A 12,025-nucleotide genomic window follows, 5' to 3' on the forward strand; every position below is an offset into this window, starting at 1 on the left:
GGCTGATACAGTGTCAGCCTAAGGATTTAGAGGATGATTCATGGAAAAGTGCTGCTGGCTACTGTGTCTCTCTGAGGTTTAAGAAAGGAATGGTAACTTTAGTTCATGCAATGTGTGCGCGTGTTTTCTTTTAGGCGTTTGTGTGTGTGTGTGTGTGTGTGTGTGTGTGTGTGTGTGTGTGTGTGTGTGTGTGTGTGTGTGTGTGTGTAACCCAAAACAGACAACATAACCTTTCTTATAATCCACCGGCACTGACATGTCAAGCACTGATATGTTTAGAGTATTCATCACCGATTTATGAATAGACAATAACACTTCATCTGTCATCACACTTACATTCCTCTGTCATCGATGGAGAATTTACACTGGCAAGTCTCATTCGAAGTTATATTATGAGACATTCCCACTAATATGTATGACTGGGTTGTGAGATCAGTATTGGAGGCAAGTCTTGACGTAGTTATGATGGCATTTCATTATGTGGCACACAAAGCATTATCACATGGGGCACTGTTAGGTGCGTTTTTTATTTAGGTACAGTGTGGCTGCTGGGAAAGGTTCAGGGCACGCCCTCTCAAATGTCCTCTCACTCGGCGTGTTTCTGTTACAAAAAAGGACCATTCAAACTGAATGGGTTTAGATCCTTATGATACACTGGAGCGGTGCTACAGCACTTCTTTCTCCAAGTGACAATAACAGAATAGTTGCAGTTTGAATAATCTGGTTGATATATATATATATATATATATATATATATATATATATATATATATATATATATATATATATATATATACTTTTGTTGTACTGATGGTTTTATTTGATTTATTTAGGTATTTTAAATTTAATTTTATTGTTTCTGTTTTTTATTTCATGTACTTCCATCCTGTTTTTGTCTTGTGTACTTGTGTGACTGATGCGACAGCTTGGGGTGGTGGTGGGACTCTTTCTTTTTATTTTTGGAGATCTATATGTATATGTGTGTGTATGTGTATGCATGTTTACATTTTATTTTACTTATTTATTTTACCTTATGGGGTAAGGACAGTCGTGAGAAGTTATTGTGGTTGGGTTGGTGGTTTATTTTATTTTCATTCCTGTTTTGATAGTTTTGTGAAAACAGAGAGCACTTGTATGTTGGTTATGTTCTGTTTTGATTTTAAAAAATCAATAAAGTCTATTTACAAAGAATAATCTGGTTGACATTCAGACAGTTCTATGAACACTTCAAGATCCAACCATTATTAAAATGTATGCTGTTCAAGAAAGACAATGAAAACAAAGAGTTTGTCATCATTTTGATATTTAAGGTGACTCCTTTGGTTCACGACGTCAACTCATGCAAAAGTAACATGAAGGACAACACTCCACCTTAAAATTTCCAGTAGCTGTCAAACAGTCAGGCTGGGACGGGTGCAGAGGATAGGCGGCACGCAGCAGGATTCCAACCTGCGGCCCTCATTTTAACAAGCCTGTGAAAGATGCACATGCACACTAGTAAAAGAAAATAGCACTACACCACTGGATAAAAGTGTCTACTCTCTACTTTGCTCACTTTTAAAAATGTCATATGTTGTTGTGGCGTTGAGTACTACCTACGTAACATCCGACTTGGAGTTATATCTAATCAGCAACCAGATGTTTTTCAGGGGAGAAAAATGGCCCTGCTCTTCTGCAGGGGCCAATAAAAGCCAGAAGAAAGGGCCTTTAGGGGCTCACATTTAAATTAGGGACATTTCAGCGAGGGAGACCCGTCTTATACCGGGTATTCGACTGTAATGGAAACGCCACTTAAGCTATGGGTTCAACTTCTATGATAAATATGTTTTAAATCGAGAGAGCTTGTAGACTTCATGTGAGAACTTGTAGAACAACGATCATGTATGTTTAAAATTTCACTTTTCTATAATTATATTCTTATGAGAGCTGAATTTGAGTCATGAAAAAAACACACGAGAGCTTGTAGAAAAAAATGTGAACTCATGCCCTGTATGTTGAATGTTTCACTCAGCCGTGTTCTGAATAAGAAGTCAGAAAAATATTAACAAATGTGTAGATTAATATTTACAGTTATACACTTGCAAACCTTTAATATGACATTAACTCTTTTATTTTTACTTGAGTCCATTTGTCAGTACAACCAGAAGTCTGTGATTACAACCTCTGGAATCTGTCACTGCAACCTCACAAACGTGCTCTCTCACATCACCAAGTGATTCCGAATCACACAAGTGGATGACGGCCCCCCGGGGCAGCTGGGTCCATCTGTGGCTGCAGGACCCGGAGCCCTCCACCCGCTTCCTGGGAGCTAACACCGACACCACTATGTCTGGTGTTTTATGACACGATGCTCATGGGAACACAACACTACACAACACTACAGCTTAAAGTTGATACATTTAGATACATGATACATGACACATTTCCTACAAGCTCTCCTGTTTTTTTGTAACTTCAAACCAGGTCACATGTGTATGAATATTTTATACAAGTGAAAAATGAAAAATACTTTCAGATTTTTTTTTTTTGTGTTCTTACATCAAGCCTAAAGTTTTTGCATTTTGCAACTTATTACCTTCACAGGTTTATTTTGAAAAGGAAATGTCAAACTTCCATTTTAATTTTAATGCAGCCACAGAACGCCCATACAAGTATCTGACAATAAAATAGAAAATTGGATTATTATTAGAAGAAGAATTCCTTTTATTTATCCCGCAAGGGAAATTCAATTTTTTTTCACTGTTATTATTATATAGGTTACACACACACAGGCCCGAAATACACACACATGCACAAACAGGACCTATATACATGCAATTAATGGAGAGATGTCAGAGTGAGGGGGCTGCCAATAGCTCAGCACCCCGGGCAGTTGGGGGTTCGGTGCCTTGCTCAACAGCAACTCGGCAGTGCCCAGGAGATGAACTGGCACCTCTCCACCCACCAGTCCACGCTCCATTCATGGTCCACACAGGGATTCGTACCGACAATCCTCCGGTTCCCAGCCGACTGAGCTACTGCCGCCCCAATTATGCATATTTTTTACTCAGATAAGGCACACATATGTGGTAAAGGGTAATGCTATTGTGGAACTAGCTACACTTTCATTTTCAAGTTGACATTAATAAAGTCCCCCATCAGTTTCCATGGCCTGCTGCTCAATATGTCCAATAAAGATTCAATGAGTAAATCAATATTTGTTAGGGCCGGTAAACATGACACCGGCAAACTGTCAAACATCTAACTGATACAAGAAGTAAGAAAGACGGACACAATGTCCCCACTCACAGGTCAAAGACTGGAAAAGCAGTCCCTGAGTTCATTGCGAGGACAGGGGGAGGCTAAAGCTTTGGAAACGGACACACTCCGACCTGTGAGAGGCAGCAGAGGGCCTCCGGACACAGCGACGGAAACCCACAGCAACAACAAGCAGAGGAAGAGCTGCGGGCGGGCCGTCACTTTTCAAATAGAGCCGGGAGCTTAGGACCAGGACAGCCCGACTGTGTGTAAGTTCCCTTCGTTCAGCTGCCGGTTTACGGTCAGATAGAAACACAGACAATGCAAGCCTTGTTCTGTTAACGTCTGCTATTAAATGGTAGTTAACGTAAATACACCGTTAACTTTAGCTCACTCCTATAACCGGAGAACGGCTATAAAACACGGAACGTTAGCGGCTAGTGTTAAGAAACGTAAGACCCATTCCCTTGACTGAACAGTAATAACTTTATCAAATGACACGGTACATTTAATATCATTTCACGTTGAGACGTGAAATCCCTTGTTGGGACGTATGAGCGACCAGTGAAACCTTCATGGAAACAAAAATGGCGATGAACCCGAGAACTGCGGGGAAGCCAGCCGCCGCGACCTTTTTTTAAACATGTTTGTCATGTAATAACTTGACTGGAGAGAGCACGTATCTGCAATTAAGTTATTTCTAGTCAAAACCAAAAGTTCAGATACACATACAGTCATTCTTTCGCCACTTTTGCCATTCGTATGTTTTGGGCTGGCAAACACACACTCACAGTTGTATTTTTGGTGTGCATCAGAATTATCACTGTAAAAAACTCCCATTAGAATCCTACGTTAGGTCTGTGTTTACTAGATATCCATTATGTCATTTGTGCTTCATTCGAAGTTATTTTTTGCTAGTAGACTAGTAGTTTGTCAGACCATGTCAAGTCAAATGTATTTATACAGCACATTTTATACGGCAAGCGTGAACTCAATGTGCTTCAAGAAATGAAAACAAAGATACATTGTATAACATAAAATAGCATATTGGATAAGAATAATTAAAAGAAAAAATATATATATATATATTACATGCATAAAAAACATTTAGGACATTATACAATCATACAAGAATGTATTATCCTCATTTAAAAGGGAGAAGCAAACAAACAGGACATAAGTAAAACACATTTTTTATTATAACTAAAAACTTGCGAAAAAAGCTTAGTTTTTAGTTTACTTTAAAAAGAAGACACTGTTGTAACAGACCGTAGTTCATGTGGAAGAGAATTCCAGAGAGTAGGACCACAGTGGCTGAAGGCGCCATGAGCAGATTTGGAGTTGATTCTGGGTATAGTGAGGAGCTCTTTAGCTGATAATCTAAGGGATCGCACTGATGTCTATTGAGTGAGCATATGACTTTACTGTACTTCTGATTTATTCATTTTTAGAAAATTAAAGGGAAAAGGTGGCCTGTTTTATGACTACGGTTGTTCTGAGACCAATATCTTTAGCAGTTTTTGTTGCTTGTAGTTGTACTGTTTAATGTTGCCATATCCACCTGTGATGTTATTGCATATATTTACTTAAGTTAAAGTTCTCCTCATCTATTTGATCCATACCCATTGACCAGGTGACTTTCTAATGTGTAATGTGCTGTTTTTAACGAATAAATATCCTTTTCAGCAAAATGAACGAGCTGGAGGACATCAGCCATCACATTCATGACAGGATCTCATCCTTGCATCGCATGCTGATAGTTGTTGGTATGACACGGTGATATTTATGAGACTGGTAACATTGTGTTTTCTTCTGTTTTATTATGATGCAGAGCTAAAGTAGTGTGTTGTGTTCTTCTCTCTCTCTCTTTCTCTCTCTCTCTCCACATTCAGAATTGCCTCAAAATAAAATAAAGAAACTTGGACAAGAACTCCTTGCAATCAAGAAACTTCAGGAGGAGTTCGAGAAATGTGTTGGAAAACAGCAAGAGCACCTGAAACATCTGAAGGTAACATTTTAGAGTGTGAAATGAACATGTCGGTGCTCTCTGGTGGGCAAAATCTGAAATGGAGACACTGTTTCTAAATGACCTCCAACATATTTAACGACGGAGCATGTTTTATTGTGTTTCAGGAACTTGAGAAGTCATTCCAGGAACACTTGAAGGATGCCCAGCACCTTAAGGACAACATACCTGCACACATGCCCAGGAAGAAAGGCCCGGCAAAGTGAGTACACATACAATGGGGATCAGAATTAGAGAACAAACTATTAATACTTGATTTATTCTGAAATTGGTACTTTTATTGTCCAGAATTTGATAGAATGTCAGCTGTGGCTATACCACTGCCGTACTAGCATGTTTTTTTAAATAACCAAGGCACTTCAACAAAAACCTTTATTTTGTGAAAAAATGAACAGGAAGTGTAGAGGCCACAGCACATCTGCGCCCACAGGACATCACTAGTTTCTCACACTGCTCTGCTTTGATCTTGGTCCGTTCTTCTTCAGTCTCTTCCACAGTTCACTAACTGTAGCAGGTTTCTTAGGGCGCACTCACACTGTCCATCTGTACCGTGTCCAAGCACGTTTCACGGCTAAAGTCTAGTTCGTTTGACCAGTGTGAGTGCAACCGTACCGCGCCTAGGAGCGGTACTCTTGCCGACCACGGCCCGTTTGGGAGAGTTTGGCTTTTGTAAAGCACGTTTGCACATGTACGAGCACGAGCGTGCACACATGTACGAGCACGAGGCCTACGGCCGTTTCTGGCGTCTTTTTATGTGCGCCTGTTTGGACATAGAAAAAAGACGGACCATGCGCAGACATCTAAAACAATGGCGGTGAAAGGTTCACGTTGGTGTGGAGTGGAGATTTGGTCGGATGGAAATATTCAAAAATAGTCGGATAAGACGCACAAAAACTCTGAGGTCTATGGAAAGATTTGTAAACAAAGCGACGCATCGTGATGACGTCAATCAATGCATGTGACGTGTTACGGCGTGATGACGTATAGGCAGCAAGAAGCATTCGCCAAGGCCCAGGTAGAGTAAAAAACGGGCCTGGGCCGCGGGGGGAGAGGGAGGGGGGCCAAGTACCCTAAAGCACGGCGCACGGTACGGACGGACAGAAATTACTTTGTTGCCAAGGATTTTCCAGAGATCCTCTCTGGGGTTTATATATGCCGTATTAGGAGACTACTGGGCAGCTTCAATCCTCAACTCAGTCACTTACTCCACTATGAAGAGTAGTTTTGTTTTGGCTTTTTTTTCTTAAGCATAAAAGGACTACAACTTGCATTTCATAGTGTAGCCCTGTGTTGGAGAATATAATAAACAAGTAAACCTTGTAGAGGACACAAAAATAGCAGTCAAAGATCAAAAGAGAATCACAAGAGGAATTCAGGATTCATTTCATAAAGTACCTGCTATCATATTAAGAAAATATTAAGTGTAAGGATATTAGTATTTTATGGTTATTCCATAACATGTCAAATATGAACGGTAGGGGTGGACAGTTTCACCTAAAATTGGCTTTCTGTTTTTGTTTGTTTGTTTGTTTCTGGCGGTGACGGTATTAAGTCACAGTATTACAAAATTTAAAGGGATACTCCTCAAAACATGATTCTACCACTTCTCACTGTATTGGCAATATAATGGAACATAGCTAAAGGAAGTAAATAAAGAAAACAAACAAACAGGTGTTTATTGCTTCTCAGTATGAATGAAAATGCCCCATAATGTAGTATAAATAATGAGTAAAGGTAATGTGACTCATTCTCAGAGTTAGTAACCATGCTTGGTTGTTTTGAGTTCTGAGTGAACGGTGTTGCTGAGCAATAAAACAGTGTTTCCACCCGCGTATCTTATAGACAAGTATAGTTTATTTAAGTATATTTGTTTAATCCGTCCAAGAGTACGACACTGTCCGTGACTAGTGGATAATCTCCCCTCACCCCTCTGGTATCTGTTCATTTACTCCCCTCTCTATCTATCCATCTATCTATGATTTTCAAAATCCATGTTGTGGGAAAAACGTAACACCGGTGATGGTGACGTAACTGGTATAGCGCCCACCCTTAAAGGATTGAAATAAAGATCTCCAGTAATAAAAAACACCATAGACTGTATACGCACACAATAAAACATCCCAAAAGCAATTTCAGTCAAAGGCGACTGGCCTTGGTTATTTGTCTAGGAAGATGTCTCACAAATAACCACGTCCAGTTGCTTTTGACTGAAATTGCTTTGGGGATAACGATGACCTGGACAAAAGGGAACATTCACAGGCTCATACAATAAAACACAATTCAAAATACGACAGTAGATACATATAAAAATCTAGACATGAATACAAAAGACTTTAGGTCTAAGATAACAAGGTGGCCAAGTGGGACCAAAGTGCAGGAGTGCCCTGAATAGGAAAAGTGCAGCACATTGTTCATTGAGATGCAGACTGGATCACCCCCACAGTCTGTCAGCATCAGCCTGGTGGTTCTGGTCTTGATGCTATGGAGCTGCGTGGGCCTTCTTTATGCTGGTGTTGTAATAAGTATAACGCATAGCTGCCTTCATAGCTCAGCCCTACTCTTGGATTTTTTTAGGGTTTTTTTTTTTGTTAGTTTTTGTATTTTCAGGCATCCAAATGTACAATACTGTGCTAATAGGAAACCAATGACTGACTGATGTCTCGTGTTTAATGTTCCATTCATCTCTCAGTGGAAGTGAACCTGTAATGAACCCGACTGAAGCCACAAATGTTCAGCCAGCCCAGCAGGAAAATGTCAAAAAGAGCAGCAAGCGCTTCGTCAAGGAGATCGAGTTCATCACCACGCCAGAGTTTGAGAGCATCCCTCAGTGAGTAACACCCTTCACTAACATCCGACATGATATGATGAGTGACGCTGGTCATCATGATGTTGTGCTATATACTAATCCATTTTACTGGTATTAAAACGGTGGCATGCAAGCTCCCTCTATAGTGGGAATCTTGGGAAGAAAATTGATAATATTAATTAAAATATGTACACTGTTGTCCATGAAGATGGAATAAATTTGTTTTACTTCTTCTCATAAAATGATTGTGACCGTGTTTTTTTTTTGATGCATCTTCTCAAAAATGTATTGATCATTATCATCCAAACATATCACAGTGAAAATTAACCCACGTATAAATAAAATTAAAAGAGCAACATAAAATTATTCAAACTGTACAGGCAACAGTGTATAACACCGTAGTATTTTTGTCATGATATTGGCCTGTAACATAGACATATTTATGAACTGCGTGCACGTGCCAATGGCTCTATGGCAGCGCCAGTGAAACCTCTGCAGCTCCTGATGAGGGACTGGCCCTTGCAGTGTAGAGTTCTGTGAAAGTTTCTGCCAAGTCTAGTGCTACCCATTTATACTGTTTCAGCTGTGGCTGACAGAGGCCAACAGTAAATAATCTTCTCCGGTGTGAACTGTCTATAGCTGAATATAGTGGTTATAGTGGCATAATAGTTTTTTGAGGTGATCCATGAAAGTTTGAGAACCACTGATCTATTGGATACTGTTGCAATCAAAGTTGTTCAGCCTCCCTAACCGGCAAAGCAATCTAGTGATGTAAATAAAAAAGCATGTCAACCAAGGCCTTGGTAAACAAAAAACATTTAATTATTAATATTTAAGTGATTTTTGACAACATCATTTTGAGCTCACTAGGGTTTCCTGGATACCGATACCCAGGAAAATACTTGAAACTATGGGGAGAAAATTACAAAAAAATGAAGGCAGACTTTTTAAAATAAAGATTAGAACAATACAAACAACATCAATAACAGCACTTTCAAAAAGTTGTTCGATGTAGTGACAAATATGTTCAAACTCTTTTGTTTGTTTTATTGTGTTTTACAGCTCAGGGGTTTCTGTGGACATTAGATGATTCCATTAAGGAGGTTAAACCTTGGATTCAGTTGTTGTTAGCCAGGTTTCTCCACAGTGTAAACAGGGATCTGGTCCATGCTAATGTATTCAGCTATAGTCCTGTTTATCCACTGTTACTTTCTCGTTGCTGGTTGACTTCAGACATGTTTTTGTGAGCGCTAGATCCAAATCCTCGGCCACTGCTGTCTTTAAATCTCACCAGCGAGTATCAAAGGGATTCAAATCCAAGGACTGACTTAAGGACATTCCAAGAAAAATATCTGAGCCGACCTTAGATTTGCGACTTCTTATAGTCTCACTGATACTCTAGCTGCTGCCTTCATCGGGTCCTCCTTAACTCTTAGAGCTGTCCACAAAATGGGTTTTTCGGAAAGGTTTCTTATCTTCTGTACTGAGGCCAGTTTACATGTCTGACTCATCTCTGCTCTGTATTTTAAAGCCATGAATATCACTGTGGTTAATTAGCATGTTTGTTTAGACTTTCGCTTTACTGATGATGATGATGATTATGTTAAAGAGAAGGGTATTACTGTATTATTAAGAGATGAAACATGTCTCTCTAAGGCTTCATGTTCTCTAAAGCTGACTGATGTGTCCCACTCAGGTACATGAAAGGACGTGTTTCATATCACCAACTTAATGCTGTGGTGGAGAGCATTAACACAGCTGTAACAGCCAAGTACAAGATCCTCCATCAGCCGGTGAAATCTCTGAACAATCATGCACGCAAGCTGCATCAGCGCTTTAAAGACCAGGAGATAAAGGATACAAAAGGTACACTGACGGCAAAACTTGACCTCGCAGTTGTCGCTGTTTCAGAGTATGTTTGACAAGCAATTATAATGGTCTTCACTTTGACAGTACACACACACATCACCTTGTAAAGAAAGCGACGAATAAATAACAATTTGACACCATATTGGAATGTGCCGTAAATGCGGAAAATGCAAGCAAATACAGAAGCACTGCAAGTCAACTATGCATATTATGTAAAACATTTCTTTTACACAGACCTTTCAGAATATGAATTAGAGACCAAAATTTTGGAGGCTTTTATTCCAACGACAAATGCAATATCCTTCAACTTCAAATGTATTAATTTATTAGTGTTTATATAATTTGTTGCCCTACAGGAACCATGTATCAGTAGGACTCTGTTTGTTTTAAGAAGCAGATTTTTACTGAGCTGTCTGGATAACTTTTCTAAATAAAACAAAAATGGTGTAGAAAGAACCGTTCCATATTTAACTCTCAGACTTCCAAATGATTGCCATACTCAGTTCCCTGGAAAAGACTGTTGGTGACGAACCCGGGTGCATCAAAGTGACTCCACACTGATCTCACTGTTGTGTTAAAATGTCTTTCAGGTCAGTTTTTTGTGGTGGAGGATGACGTTCAGGAATTCACGAAGATGAAGGTGGACAAGCGATTCCAAGGGATTTTGAACATGCTGAGGCACTGCCAGCGCCTTCGGGAGCTCCGAGGGGGGCGCATCACCCGCTACATGTTGTTATGAATGAACACGGCTGAATCAGACGGAGTACACTCCACAGAGGCTGTTTCTCTACAGAGTTTGAAAATGCCCATATTTCTTGCTGAACCATGAGTTGTTCTGTCATCACATTTAAAAGAACTACCCATGCACTTGCTTTCATTTGCCCCCTGGATGTGCACATAATACTAGAATATGTATACACGTATTTATGTTATAAATGTTTATAAATAAAGAAGAGAAAAAGATTTTTCTATGTTTTTATATAATATTACAACTGTCACCAAAATGTTGTATTTCAAGCTAAACTACATACAAATCAAAGGAAATCAAAACACTTATGATTAATACCTTGATATCCTTTTTCAAAATCCTATGTTAAAGCATGCATGTTTACTCACAATAACTGGCTCTTTATTTGAAATTCTAACAGCACGTGCACACGTCCGTTATAATGATTTCACTTTTAGACATCCACACTGTGCTCTGCTTTTGATACAGGTTTTCTTCATGCTGCACCAACACAAATGTGTGGAAATGTTCTGATACTCAACGACAATGTTAAATGAAGACAGATGGAATTTATTTTATAAGTTGTAATGAACTGTCGAGGTCATTCCAGAATTACATAGGGTTTTTAGGTTAATAATATAAATATTTTATTGTTTCTGTTTTTACAGAACATAGGGGTTGGCCTCAAATTAAAATGTTTTCATTAAAAAAGGACAAATTTCTAAATGTATTCCAGTCCTTTAGACACGCCATGTAAGGTTTTAATATTCATGTGTCGTTACTGTTAATTACTTGTGACTTATTGTTTCATAATAAATATATTACCTGTAATTGTTTATATGAAGTTGATGCTTATAAGGAAGTATTTACTGTAACATAGCCGTAAATTGTTCTCAAACTGAATCCATTACATCATGAACCCTTATTTTGCACCATAGAGGGAACAGTGCATATTTTCAGTTTCAGTAACACAATAAATGACAGTTATCATTGATTTTTAGGTGAGTCATTTATTTTTAATCATATTGGACTGCTCTTCAGTTGTTCTTAGGTTCTGTTAAGGTTGTTTTTAGGATGTAATATTTTATCATTGCATTACACATTTTCATATTGTTCAACTTATGTAAAAGGACACACCTAATCATCAGTGGATTAGCTATCGTCTCTTGAGAGAACATCAGTGTGTGGTGAAGTGGTTTCAGTCGTAGCATAAGTACAGCTGAGTCTGAATTGAGTATGATTGCTGGAAAAACTGCATTATTTCAGCAAACCACCAAATGAGGAATTGGCTATTCAAAATGGTGAACTATTGAAGAAAAAAGACACTTTGAAAGCCTGTACAGTATCATCACACTAAATT

At 38.9% G+C, this 12,025-nt stretch overlaps 1 protein-coding gene across 1 annotated transcript; it reads left to right on the plus strand.

The window, feature by feature from the left end:
* Positions 1-4,927: 4,927 nt before the first annotated feature.
* On the plus strand, positions 4,928-10,677 carry LOC310949828 (SKA complex subunit 1-like; the record flags this gene model as incomplete). The annotated part of the gene is made up of 6 exons (XM_083917390.1): positions 4,928-5,003; positions 5,130-5,245; positions 5,371-5,465; positions 7,953-8,090; positions 9,766-9,935; positions 10,529-10,677. 6 exons carry the CDS (start codon positions 4,928-4,930, stop codon positions 10,675-10,677), a joined length of 744 nt encoding a protein of 247 aa, XP_083773516.1.
* Positions 10,678-12,025: the final 1,348 nt, after the last annotated feature.

The sequence above is a fragment of the Echiichthys vipera genome, assembly GCF_963691815.1.
Source record: "Echiichthys vipera genome assembly, chromosome: 7".
NCBI lineage: Eukaryota > Metazoa > Chordata > Actinopteri > Perciformes > Trachinidae > Echiichthys > Echiichthys vipera.